This window comes from Drosophila gunungcola, chromosome 3R (genome assembly GCF_025200985.1).
Source record: "Drosophila gunungcola strain Sukarami chromosome 3R, Dgunungcola_SK_2, whole genome shotgun sequence".
In the NCBI taxonomy this organism is placed as follows: domain Eukaryota; kingdom Metazoa; phylum Arthropoda; class Insecta; order Diptera; family Drosophilidae; genus Drosophila; species Drosophila gunungcola.
Genome location: NC_069139.1, coordinates 15031679 through 15045992, shown reverse-complemented (window position 1 = coordinate 15045992; position 14314 = coordinate 15031679). Strand labels below are relative to the sequence as shown.

The 14314-nt window shown below is 40.6% G+C and overlaps 1 protein-coding gene and 1 non-coding gene across 6 annotated transcripts in view; one reads left to right on the top strand and one right to left on the bottom strand.

Moving 5' to 3' along the window:
- LOC128262079 (uncharacterized) overlaps nt 1–14314 on the bottom strand; it is a 45682-nt gene that overhangs the window by 5144 nt on the left and 26224 nt on the right. For 4 of the 5 annotated variants that reach the window (XM_052996135.1, XM_052996126.1, XM_052996141.1 and 1 more), the window contains exon 3: nt 1358–1461. In XM_052996135.1, coding sequence (XP_052852095.1) covers nt 1358–1461 — 104 coding nt within the window. Of the gene's footprint in view, nt 1–1357; nt 1462–14314 lie in introns of those variants that run through there. The other variant, XM_052996149.1, reaches the window with a different exon arrangement.
- Nucleotides 3797–3870, top strand: Trnat-agu (transfer RNA threonine (anticodon AGU)). Its single transcript has one exon. It is a non-coding gene; the product is annotated as a tRNA-Thr (tRNA).

The following is a 14314-nucleotide window of genomic DNA, read 5'->3' as shown; positions in this document are numbered from 1 at the left end:
AATGTCAGAAAATCAGTCACGAGGCAAGAGGTGCTATGAATAGCACCGACGAAAAGCATTAAAAGTACCAGTAAATCAGGGCCCATAACTAGTGGGTAAGTTTAGAACGCAGCCATTTCTCAGATCTGAGATCTCGTGCTGTGAGCACCGGACGCCTTGGTCGCCAAAATAAACAAGGCGGCCCAATATAACCGCCCACTTGACCAACTTAGAGATATGTCGGCTATGTTATGGGCTATAGGCCCGTCGGCGGTATGCGGCGCCTTCAAAGGGCCGCCTACAAAGTGGCCGCTGGTGAAGCGCATCAATCAGCAAGTATCGTTGTATCCGCGAGATACTCGCACAGAAAACGCCAATGCAGTTGCAGACACGCCTAGGCTGACAGAATTGGCACACTCGCTGCTATTTCGGATGCGGAAAGGTCAAAGTGCCTGCGCCGGCGGAAAGAAATGAAATAAATTAAGCCAAAAACTAATGTCCGACGGACCAATGAAGCGCAGCCGAAGCGGTCGCATGGCGCCAGCCCAAAAAAAGGCATCCCAAGGATCGTGGATTTCGAAACGCAGCGGGATAAAGTGTCGCCTTTATTTCTGAGAGAAATTATGGGACGGGGAAGGAAAAGAAGCCCAAGGACAGCAGTTGCCACTTGACGACCTGACCGCGCATAAGGACACATTCCGGAGCAAAAGGGACGCAGCCCAGGACTCGCTTTGTTGCTGCTGATCGTGTTTCTTTGTTTTTGTTCACATTTAATTTTTTATTTATTGCCCTTAGCCCTTCGGTCGCTCTTTCATTTATTTGAGTGTCCCTTTGGGTTCATTTTCGGTTTACCTCAATCTTTTAACAGGCATTTGTTTGTTTTTGTTTTCGTTAGAGGGGTGCCAATACAATGGACTAGATTGGTCGCTCCATATACAAAATATAGATATCTGAGAAGCGGCAAATTGTAATTCGAAATCGATTTCGCGGTTCAGGGAATACTAAAAATAAGGATATCTAAGCTTATAATATATATATCTACTACTTGGTTAGCAATTTTCCATTTCTGTATTTATATCTAACAAAATCTGAAATAATATATATAAATGGTTTTCTTTTTAATCATTTAAAGCTAAATTTAATTTTATTTTTCTTTTTGGAATTTCTTTTTGGGCCTCAGTGTACAAATACCTAAAAACAAAACTATCTAAAATCGAATACAAATAAATAGGTTAAACTTATTTGTTGGTCATGTTACACAATTTTGCAGGTCACTTTATTATCGGATGTATACAATTAGGCTGGTAAGCTCCTAAAATGATTTCTTTATTTTCGTCAATTTTTATAAGACGGACTATAACCTGTAAAGCTTACTTACCGAGCCGTAGGGAACACCGCACGCGTCCATGCAGAGATACAGGCAAGTGGCCACACTCTGCAGCTTGATGCGTCCCACATCCACAGTGGAGCGCTGGAGAATCGCTGCAAATGAAACGGAGAAAGCACATTAATTAATTATCAATCAAGAGTGGCAGAAGAGGAGACCTGATTAAAGGCTGGGCCACAATCTGGGCGCAGGTGTCAGGATGTCAGAGCGAGGCGAGAGCCCAAAAGGCCCGTCCAGAAAGTGGTTAATTACATATCCGACACCTGGTGAGCCGTCAGCCCAGAAGAGTGAGTAGGTCGCCCCTCAGCCTGGGGCTAAGAAATAAATAAAAACCGATAAAGTAAGCATACCCAGCTGGGAACCAACTAAATCATAGATTCCATTGCTCGGCCAAATTTGTCAACTGTACTGAATCGAAGATGCCTTAAGTGAGATTATGACGGATATTATTTATGGCGAGTTCCGCGGCGGGTTAATTGAAATTGCCGCCTTGCACTTGAGAAACGAACATAAAAGCCGCAGCCACACCAAATTCAAGTTCAACATCGTTTAAGGTCAAACCACTTGTGTGGTCCGGAGGAGCAGGCTGAAAATACCGCCTGCCTCTTTGTCAGTTGGCAGTTGCCTGGCCAAAGTGTGTCAGCACTTTGAGGCAGCGCACTCGTTCAATGAACTTTATGCACTTCGTGCATAATAAACATCAATTTATAAATACGCAGCTTGTTACGGGAGCAATTGGAAATTGAAATCTTAGCCAGCTGCTGCGGCAAGGAAATCGTTGTTCCTAATAAAAATTATTATTAGAGATTATGGAGTACGCCAGGAAGAAAATAATATCTAAGGGAGTCGCTGAGTGGCCACTTGAGAGAGGGCAAAATTGATTCCCTATATGAATGATATCATATGAACATGTAATTAAAACCTTAACTATGCATTATTTATGTGCCTTTTGGGGGCAGCTGATTTAAAATCCTTGTCATTAAAAAAGGCTTTTATAAATTATGGCATGCTGGTGTTTTAATGCCCAGCCAATATAAGAATAATTATCTCATCTCCCAGAAACTATGCCAGCGTATAAACATATGCCAAAATATCATAAAATATAGCTGTCAATAGGTGGGCAATTTATAGCCCACATGCTTATCCCGTATATGCAACTTTTATTGCAACTGCAACTTCGGTTGCAACTTCGGCTATAAACTGCGGACTATTTGAAAGGCATGCGTTTTTATTTACAGGGCATCAATCGCCCATCCCCTTTTAAATACGGAAATTGTAAAGTTTCAGCGAAAAGGAAAAACGCATAAATAGTGTAACCGAAACAACAAAAACAAGAGGCTGTAATGCCATTGCTTATACGATACGATCCCCTTCCTTTTCTCGGTTTTGTTCCCGTTTACCCGATGCATTTACTATTTCCCTCCCACAGAAAATTCCCACAGACACAAGGAAAAATGAATTCAAAAACGTTTTGGGTTTGTATTTTAAAATACTTGTTTCAATTGCACTTGAATAAATAATTTTGTTTATAAAAAAAAAAAACATAAATAATAATATTATATTTTTTATATATTGATATATTAAACGAGATTACTTTGATCTGTTCTTTTGGAAACCAACCCTATAAATACAAATTTTTATATAAAACAATTTAAAATTTAACACGTCTTTAAAGGTTGAAATTGTCTACTTAATAAATACCTTATCGTGCTATTATTCGTGTTTTCTCAAAATAAAATTATCCGACAGACCATAAAATCTTTCAATTATTTGTTCAAGTGCATAAGTAATTATTCCAATTTTCTGAAGTCTTTGGCAATTGCCTTTTAGTAAATTTTAGTGGATTTTCCGCTTCTTCAACTCTTTTAAAAGTCTAAAAACATATATAAACTAAACAAATGACATGCTAAGCGCGTCAGTTCATTTGTTAAAATCGAAGAGGTCACCCAAAGCGGCAATGGGCGGGGTTTAAGTGGGTGGGGAAGGGGGTGGAGCGCAGACCCAGTGACAGCCTTTCACTTCGAATGCCATGTGGTGTTGCATTTCACTTGCGTCGTGTTTGTCGTGGTCTGACTTTTTTTCTTCAAGGCTCGTTTAAAAAACGATTTGTTTTGCTCGAGTTAACAAAAGTAATTTTTCTTCTTTTTATCTTTTCGGTTATACTTATGTATGTCTTTGCATGTGTGCGGTCGAACAGCGACAACTTTTAGCGTATTAAATTGTTAAAAAGAATAATTTATATTTATTCTTGGGGGAAAGTTTCCTCTGGCCGTATATCGCTCTCCCTCTTTCACTCGTTCCTCTCCCTCTGTGCTAATTTTAGCGCAACATAACAACAACGAGCGTAAGAGACGAGAGCGCAAGAGAGATAGTCGGAGAGGCGGCTCTCTCTCAGCTTGTCAGTGAACTCTGGCCACACGCATAACATCTGGCGCCGTGGCTTAGTTGGTTAAAGCGCCTGTCTAGTAAACAGGAGATCGTGAGTTCGAATCTCGCCGGGGCCTATGCTTCTGGAAGCATTTATCTTTTTTTTCTTTTTTTATTAATGTTATTGCATTAAATATTATTATTTTCCATTTGTAAGAGGAATTGGCTGTTGTATACTACTTCCCTCATCTTTATGTCAAAATAAAATAAATATTTAAATAATCCTTATGAGTTTATTATTTCGTATATTTTTTAAGTCTTTTGCACTTATGTATAACAAAATAATCCAATTAAACTAAATACTGACGTTATTATTTATATAAGAAGTACAGTTTCAAAGTCTATTTCTTCAAAGCATTCTTTTATATTAATATATTTTGAAACGATAGTTTAATTATTTTATTAATGTAATTAGGGCTATTTTAATTTCCATATATTTAACCATAACATATTTAATTTAAATTTGTTATTACAAACAAGACACTTAATACAGATATAAAATAATAACTTAATAAGATGAAAGAAAATGGTATTTTGCACCTTTTTCCCATCAAATCCATTTTTTCTCCAGGAATATTCATTGAAATCTATTCGATTTGCTCAGCTCATTATTATGTGTGTTATTGCAGGCGCAACAATAACAATAAGGAATTGATTGAGGTGTGAAAAAAGTGCATATTGATAATCAAATGATCTTTTATTGATCAATCAGCGGGCGTGTGGAAGTTCAATCAGGCGTTGAGTGCAGTTCATTGAACCAAAATGGGAAGCCCAAAGTTTGAAGTCGAAATGTTAATGTATCCAAATTCCTGACACGCTTCTGAGCTGCTTTAAATTACCCACATATTAAGCACGTAGTCGGTCGAGTGCGGGGAAAGAGGGTCCAGACCCCGAAAACCACAATAATAAAATCGACTCCAATGGTTGTCACGCTCTGACAATAATTAAAATGTCAAAAAATATGCCTGTCAAAACGGAGTTTCGGAAGGTGCTCGATTGAGTTATGTTGGGATGGGTTCTTTTCCTGGCCATCGATGGATCGATGGGACTCTTTGATAACCGTTAAAGGGGCAGACGCTCGATTTATGCAAATGAGGCCTTAATTTTCCCCCAGACGACAGCTTTGGTAATGTCGAAATTTATGTGCAGGCACTCAATAAAACTTGAAGTGGACAAAAAATGATATAGTCAGATATTAAAAAAATCCATGCATATATGTATGGAATTGCCTTTTATTATATTTTTAATTATGCTTACAAAAAAAGTGTGACGTTTTGGCGTGACATTTTATGAAAATTTACGATCACTTTTGTGGTTATTTAACATAATATGGTATGCCAGCCATCAATGGTCGTAAAAAATATCTCTGGGAATATCTAACCGAGGCATTATCCGCTTTGTTCGAATTCGAACCCCACCCCCGATTTCACTACTGTGCCACGCCGTCTTTTGTGGTCTTTTGTGGCCCTCCTAATTTATGATGGTGGGCAGCGTATTTTGACAATTTGATTTAAACTGGAAGCGAGCATATCAATCAATGGAGGCTCCACTCGATTTCCTGCACATGGAGTATGTCCACCGAAAACCAGATGACAATGAAGAGTTAACAGACGCTGTCTATTAAAGCCCAATTAGTGGCACTTTATTGAATTGTCGTTTGGCCGGGCAATAAATCTTTGCCTGAGGCTGTGCCGCCTGCTGCCTGCACTTCTTGCCAAGATAAACGGCCGTAAATCAAACCGTGGGCGGTTCGATAAGCCGATCTATTTAGCATTTGCAGGTGATTGCTTTTTTGATGGGAAAAAGCCAGCTACTTATGTGCGCGATGGGAAAGCAGGGCCAGTTCGCCTGTTTGCCAGTTCTCACCCTAAATCTGCGGCATTTCATGCTCGGCTGGAGAAATTGCAATCCGTATCTATTCCGGTATTCGCATCTCAAATTAGCACCCATCCACAAACAATCGCTTGAGTGCCAAATTCAATTTACAGTTGGCTAAACCTCGCACCCTCTCGCCGCATTGTGTGCCTTTTTCTTGGGCAATCGAAATGCATTTTTGGGCTACGGGAGGGAACGGATATCCTGCAACCGAATACCTTATTGGCCAATTTCCGATAAAAGCAAATGCGCAAAAGAATAAATTACAATCGCGTTGACAGGACAGAGAGATTTGAGAGGGGTTGTTTACCCAAAAACGCCCACTAAAATCCATTTTGCTGCATATGGCAAATCATAATGGGAAATGCTGCAATATCTCCGGAATGGCAAATCATAATGGAAAACTGTGCAATATCTCCGGGATGAGATCAATTCGAGCTGATGGGATTCGACACGACCACTTTGGATTGGAATTTCTTTGCTGGGCATTCCACACGTGGGGGATTCTGGCTTTCTCCCTGGGATAAATTAGATTTATCAACGCTACCGTTTTTAGGCTAGAGGCTTCCATCTATCTAAAGGCTTCCATCTGGGTCCAATTCATTAATGAAAAATGAATGCGGCTATTGAGAATGCCTTCATTTGATTAAATTAGACTAATAACGTGTAAAGTATGGGCAGTTCCACATCGAAAAGCATTGTCCAATCGAGTGGCCCACCAAAGGAGAACCCCGAAATTAAAGCCGATTAGGTAAAAGTTTTCCAGTGAAAGTTTACGACATTTGAATAACACCAAATGTGAGTTCTTACAAATTAATACAAGCTTAAGAAAAACAAACGAAGAAATTATGTTAAAGCAAAAAAAAAATGTTGTAAAATGTAAAACAAACATATGTAAAATATGTACAAAATTATGTCTGAAAAATAACATAAGCAAGATGTTAAAACTGTAAATAAAATGTTTTGCATGAAAAAGGCCCGAATAAGACAAGCTCGACCACGCCTCCATTCCGCCTTGGAGTGCGTGACCAATGACAGGCCAATTTCGGAGGCGCCCGCAGTGATCCCCGTTCTCTGGACCCAGTTCCCACTCCCAACCGCTCCAGGTTTCGTTTTTCCGGATTTTCTTAGTGGACGTGGATGTTGTTGTGGCCGCGGCTTTTTCTTGTCCACTAAACAACCAGTTGGAGTGGAAATGAAATATGTAGATGAGTCTTTAATTAATTTGAGACACGACAAGACAAGTGGCGTCGTCTGTGGCTGCGTCTGCGACAGCGCTGTCTGCCTCTTCCGCCGCCTCCTCCACCCCTGTGATCCCCTGATCCCCACCTGATCCCCTCCTGATCCTCGAATTTTAGGCCAAGAAACTAGAACTGAAGTCGGAGTTGGAGGAGGTACCTGCTCTTTGGCAGGTGTTGAGTCATTTGGTTGACTGGTCATTAGAGTCCCCATTGATCAGCGATCATTGATTGAATCGGTCGAAGCTCTGAAGCATTGATTGCCTTGGGAGGGTTAATCATTGGTTTTCATAATGGTTAAAGTTAAAGTGAGTGATCATCATTTGGGAAATTAGATCTTATCTATATAATCTACATTAACAGATTATATAGGTTTCGTTTTCCACCAAGCCCAACCCTATATTATTTACCATTAATAACGCGAACCACTAGCTAATATATATTGTTAAGGTTTAATTAAAGTTATTTAAAGATAGAATGAGATTGAAATTGGCTTATCTTATATAGAAGCAAATACACATTAATAAATTCATATAATTTTACAATTCTTCAAATAAATTATCTGATCTCTTCAATATTTACTACTTTAAGTACCAAATCATTTTTTTATCCATTTAGAGTTAAAATTGCGTTCGAATGTCTAAACAGTCATTTGAGTCCCTCCGTTTCACACGATTTGAATCATCTTTTGTAGCATCTTTCCCCTGCAATAAATTTCCTCTGCAATTTCAGGGCCACATTTTTGGATCCCCCAACCATCCGATGGTGCAACTATCTGCTCTGCCTTAGATCTCTGACCTCTGTGCCAAATATTTGCATTTGGCATTAAGTCGATCATAAATTTTAGACCCAACAGTCTACTAAAGCCCGTTCCGCTCGATTGCGATTCTGTGTCACTCGGCGAAGGGAGTGGGAGGTTGTCAACATTGTCGCCGTGGCCGAGAGATAAGCATTATGCCATTATCAGACCGGGTCCAGAGCCTAGCCGGGTGGGCGTGTCCCCGCCCCATTACGCCCTCATCCGCGGGCAAAGACAAGCGGGCCTCATTGTGCGAGAAACTCGCACTCGTATTTGCGTAAATTCTGCAAATTTACGAGCCTTTTGCATACAGAATCAATCATTCAAATTCCCGGAATGATCCTAACCCAATTCGGCTATCTGGTTGTGCCACAACAGCCTATCTCGCATCAATTAGCCGAGACGAGACGAGATGGGGAAAAAACATACATTTTGTAAGATACGCTTTGCTGATTTATGCAATCCAACAAATGGAAACTCTTAATTATTCGACAGACACGCGGGGCAAGGAAAATCAAACTTAAACTGTTATAAGTCACATATATATTATTTAGCTGGCGTTGCCTGTCAAAGCCGTGGTTGTCAAATTGTTAACCGTTGAACGTTGGACGTTGTGGCCAAGTTGCCCCAAGTTGTCAGCGGCGTTCCAGTGTCTGGTTAGACGGCATTTTTTGCCGGCCTTTGCCAGCCACGAAAACAGAAGTCCATAAAACATTTTTAGCATGTGCAGACTGGCGGCTTTTAAAATTATTCACTCTGGCTGAGGCGACAGATGCGGGCTGATGATCTGGTCATGTCAATGGTTTGAGGTTTTCGAATTTTATGGTCTCATAGATGATGGTCCATCGAGCACTTGGGACTTAAGGAAATGACACGCAAAAAAAAATGTTGTGTTAAATTGAATTGCTAAGTTTTAATTTAAATGTTGACATTATGCCAGGCTATAGAAATAAAGTGTAAATCTTGTAATTGGGATAAAAATTGAGTAACATGTATAAATATAAAAATAAATGGTTTAAGTAAATTAGGTAGAACTACACTAAAATATACTATCGCGGATTGCTGAGTTTTATTTGTTGTTTTTAAGCTCTTCTTATATCTCTTCTTCCAGACCATAAAAACTATTTTGAAGCTAGGCTGCTATTATATCATTATATCTGATTTTCTAATCAAGCAATAGCTCAAAAGTTTTCTATCCAAATATTTTTCAGTGGAGCTGTTTCCTTTTGAAGCTTTTGTTCCAGTCCCGAAAAGTTCACAAAACGGTATATTAGCCGAATAGTTCGTAGTGTAGCAGCTATTAGGAAGTTTCTCACCCAGCCGTGACCAGATAAATTAAGCCGCAGTCAAAGTTCAAAGAGTTTTCCCCCTTCGACGACATTTGACATGGCAAACGATTCGTTTGTTCCCGCCTCGCTGACACACATATTATGCAGTTCCCCAAAATATAGCCAGCCAAAACGGAAATCTCTAAACTGGAGCGAGGCGAATGCGACGGGGTTCCGTAGCCAAACTGTCGCCTGTCAACTTGGGAAGATGAAATTGGAAGTGGGAATGGGAGTGGGACTCGAAATGGGCCTGGGAGCTAAGAGTTTGTATTTTTAGCTGTCGCCAGCCCTCGGAGACTTTTGACATGAGAAATAACATTTCAATTAGTTGATCGAATGCTCGATTTGAGGCAAATTGCCATGGAGGAGCCAAGTGAGTCCCAAAAGGGAGCGAGGAATGCGGATGGCTAATAGCCCAAGCTTAATGCCTCCTCAAATGTTGGAGCCCGGACACATTCGCAAGTGATCCAGATAGCACGTGCTAATGTGTGGGTATTCGTGCGATATCGCAAAGTGTAATGCCGAACGGGCCAGGCCTCATGCAGCCGTATCTATCAGATACACCCCATGTAAATGCAGCTGCAGCTGTGTTTGTGCGGGGCGTAAATAGTGCAGAGCGCGCTCAGTTGCGTTCGCAATTAATTCACAGTAAACAGCAAATGTTGCAAATAAATTAGCAGCGACAAAAAGTATCTGCAAGTGAAAACAGCGACAAAACCGAGTCTGAGCCGCATAAAATGCAATTGAAGCCGCATGCGACACAGTCACTTTGCTTATCGCCTGCTAACATCGACTTTGGCTGCCAACGTCAAATGTGTTTCGATTCGTTTCGGTTTTTTGAATACCTTTTAATCGGAGGGGTACGTCGATATGTAAGATGGATTTGGAGGACTTAAAATTGTATTCTTTTAAGTTTTAGGGTTTTAACTAGGACACCTATGTAATTTTTAACCAATTTTTATCATGTTCCCCAATTGAATGATTATTTTACATTAAAAACAATAAGTTAAAAAAAATATATATATATTTTTGAAATGTATTTCAATAGCTTGATAGTTAGGCGTCCTTACAAATGCGTAAAATTTACCTTAATATTTTGTAAAATTCGGAAATCTAAGATATTGTTGCTTGGAGAATACTCTAACTCAATCATTTATGAAAAGTGTCAGTAGTTTTTTTTTTTGAAAAACTTAATATTTTTGCCAATTTTTATTAAATACTTGATCAATTAGAGAGTACAATCATTTCGGTGATTCAGAGTTGGACTGAAACGCCATCGGAAAACGTCATAATTATCGGGGATAGCTGAGTGGGCCGTCAGCGAACAAGTGAGCAGATACAGATACTTTTACAGATACAGATACAGGGCGCACAGATACAGATAAACTTAATACCACGTTTGTTTGCCAGGCACAATGCAAAATATATTGACTTAGGTCAGTGGCTCATTGAACGCAAATGCAAATTGTTGTTGCTGCCGCTGCCGCTCGGTAATTCGCACTTCACACCCTGACGTGCATGTGTCCAAATGTACACACTCGTATCTGTGTGTCCGTGTAGCCGTGTATCTGCAAGATACAAGATACAAGACTGCAGTAGCTGGCAAAATGTGATAAACAAACCTGACGCCAGACGCCTTATGAGCAGTTAAATTTAAAGGCAAACAACAGAAAATATTACCTCATCGAGGGATGGCATAAGTTATAGACCAGACCGATATATCAGCCGATCAAGGTTGCCATCGGAATTCACAAGAACTTCTTCGGAATATTGAGTTACGGGCCAACACAGCCCGTATGCGGCTATCAAGTTACTCGGAAAATCGAAACGATACTGGAAAACTGAAATTATTGACCAGTCTGCAGTTAAGTTTTATTGGTCGCGTCAATCTTCATGAGAAATGTTTGAAGATTATTCTGGGAATTTAAGTTCTCTGCCAAGTAATCACCATTTAAATGCTCATTAATTAGATAATCATAAAGATATTATTGGACATAGAATCTTGCTCAATGGTCATGGAAAACAGGCCATAAAAATTCCAAAATATAATAGAGCCATAAGAAATCTGTCAGTGCTTGACGGCAAGACAATTAAAGCGCGCCCAGCCAATAAAGATGTACATAAATATTTCCAAGCCTATGACTAGTCGCCCTCCGTAGAGAGTGAAAGTGACGCTCCAGTTCGAAAACAGAAATCAGCATTAAAATTGTTAACTAAATTGTTATTCAACAAAAACTCTTGGCCATTATAAACAACAGACTACAAGCACAAATTTAGATAAGCGACTCGCAGAGATATCTTCGAGATACTGGGATGGCATGTTTCGCTTTATTGTCGCCGCCATGCATCATTCGATCCGATCCGATTCGTTTCGATCCAAAAAGCGAAGAAATTTCAGCTTTCAGCGCTGCCATCTGCCTCTGCCTGAAAATTTTTACGATGTGCTAGACTATTAAAGATATTTAGATACTCCTGGGGCCTCTATTTTTGGCTCTGCCTTTGACTCAATTTGGTCCAAAGTGTGTGTTTGCATTAATTCGACCTCAAAATGTGTCATGAAATTGGATTACACTTGAATGTAGAGTGCCTAAATGGATTATTGCCCAAGTGTTGGCTGCTGTTTTGCTCCGGATGATGATCGGATCGCCAATGGATCCAATTATCGCGTCCATTATGTGGCAAATTTCATTGTCAGCAGACCACCTGCATAGTGGGCTGCCACAGCACGCGATTTCCACCGATGTGGTTGACAGCCAGTCTTTTGTATATAAAACGCTTAACAAGGAACATTTGTCAAACTCGGCACCACTTGTAGATGCAGATAGCCCACTTCAGGTGGAACTGGCACCGCTCAACAACTTCTCTCCTCCATCGATCGTTTATCGACTGACAATGTAATTGTGATTTATGCAAATTGCCGCGCTGGACACCTTTTGGCGAATATTTATGCTGGCATTCAATTCGAACACCTCCCAATTCTCGGACCTCGACGGACTTTCTTCTTTCTCCTCGGAAGGAGATTTGCTTATTATGTTTGGCCATCTCGAAACTGTTTATTGACTTGGTCTGCGAAACAAAATAATTGGCTGGAGCTGAAGCTGAAGCTGGTGCTGGTGCTGAGGAACCCACACGAACTCTCCCAGCTTGTTTTGATTTCTATTAATATTTTCGTTGGAAAATGATTGTTGCACCCCATAAAAAATCGCACAATCGTGGCACGGACAGGCATTAATCAGGGGGAGAAGCGAGCAGAAAAAAAAAAAAAGAATGATCAGAATTGGAATCGCCAATCGAAGTAGTTCTGTTTGCATAGTGCCTGTGTTTTTGCAGCCGAAATGAAAACAGCCAAACGTGGCCAAAATATCTGCAGATGGGACTGTGTGTGGGGAGGCCGGAACATGCGTCAATAACCCCATTCCGTATCGATCGATGCGATAGAGTAAATCCTTTGCTTGCAGCCATCATCGCGAATGATGAAGATGAAGATGCTTTTCCTGTATTTTTATGAGGCTCTCTGGCTAAGTGGGCAATAAAAGCGGTTAGAGGATTTCAGTATCTGGTATCTGATATCTGGTATCGTTGCTTATCTCACGGCCCGGCAACAGGCGTCTTCTAACCACTTTCCTGGCCAAGTGTGGCAAGTGCAATTGGTAATAGGTGTTAGTGTTAGTTTATGCGTGCTCTGATTTCATGATGTGTGAATGGGCTCGTTAAATGTTTGGCCAGATGGAGTGAGAAATTTGCCAGGTTGCCAGGTTGCCAGTTTGCTGTGAATCTACCAACTGGTTTGCAGAAGGTTATCTTTGTAAGTGCCCACGACTGGCCATAATATTTATTTACCTGAATTCATAATTAGTACATTTAACGGCAATACATTGTAAACAAACTTTAGCAGAGCTTAAAAACCTTTCGTTATTTTATTAAACAAAAATGTATATTTTTAGTAGCTAATTGCTGTATTTAAGTATCTACTTTATATTATATTATAATTTTTTATGACCAGCTAATTATCAACAGTTTAATCATCAGGAAAACATATACGGATAAAATTAGAAGAGCCTATAAACAATCATCAGCCAACTGGTTGAATAACTGCATAACTCAAAGTAATGATCCGATTCATTTCTAGTGCATTCCTATCGCTTAGTCTCAGTCTCAGTTCAGTTTCTCAACATCTCATCTTTTACATCTGCTCCACTGATGCAACATTGTTGCCTAATGAAACACCTGAAATTCTCGTTTCGGATGAATGTCTGTGCCATAATTTTCGCTGGATTTTGTAGGCCATTTTCCAGACAATTGTGTTTTGTTTCAGTTTCGTTTCTCAAAGTTTATTTGCTCTGAGTATTAGACGCGTATACACATTCTACGAATGTATAGCATGGCATAAATCATAGATTCAAACGCGCTAATGTGCGTAAGGAATGAGAGGATTACGGAGCCAAAAAAGGAGTAAATTATGAGTGGAACGCCACTTATTAATCCGTTGAGTGTGTGTTGTGGCTACTGGGCGACACTCTGGCTGTTGTCCCACTCGAGTGCATTTTTATGATCGCTCATTAATTTTATGGCCTTTCATTTGTCGGATGCGGAGGCGGAACTGCGCGATAAGACCGCCTCGATCCTCGATCCCACACATGGGAGCCCCCTTGTTAGACTGCTGATCAATGGATGGATGGATAGCTGGATGGCTGGATGGAAGTTTTGGATGGAAGGAGGTGTCTGTGGCCCATTCACGCACTTGCTCCAATAACCCCATTGGCCCCGGATCATGCAGCGATCACATAACTCGTCGCAGGATTGTCAACCGATGCGATTGCGAAACCGTTTGCCAAAACACGTCCCACAATCAGCTAATTGGACGACTCCCCGGTGTCGCTTTCATTAGCATGCGAATGCAGATCGCAGCGATATCTGCTCCGCTTCTGTTCCTTAATGGTCGCTACGTGTTTCGGTGCCTGCTCTTTTGTAATTAATGTGATCCACCGACTGACCTTAACTGTGTGTTGTCAGCCTGATTAAAAAGTGTTGAAAAACAAGTTGTTACTGCCCCGCCGATGCCAATGAAACGGAAAATGGAAAACGAAGACACTGGATCGGACTGGAGTCGAGGATAGGATCCTGAAACCGAAACCGAAACCAAAACTGGCCTGGCTGGCGGGCGTTCTGTCATTTTAATGGTGGCCCAGGGATTGGCTTTTGGCTTTCGATTTTGAGTCTAATTAAGGCGAACATGTGCCAAGATCAATGTCGGTGGCGCCACGGTGGCGTGCGTATCTGA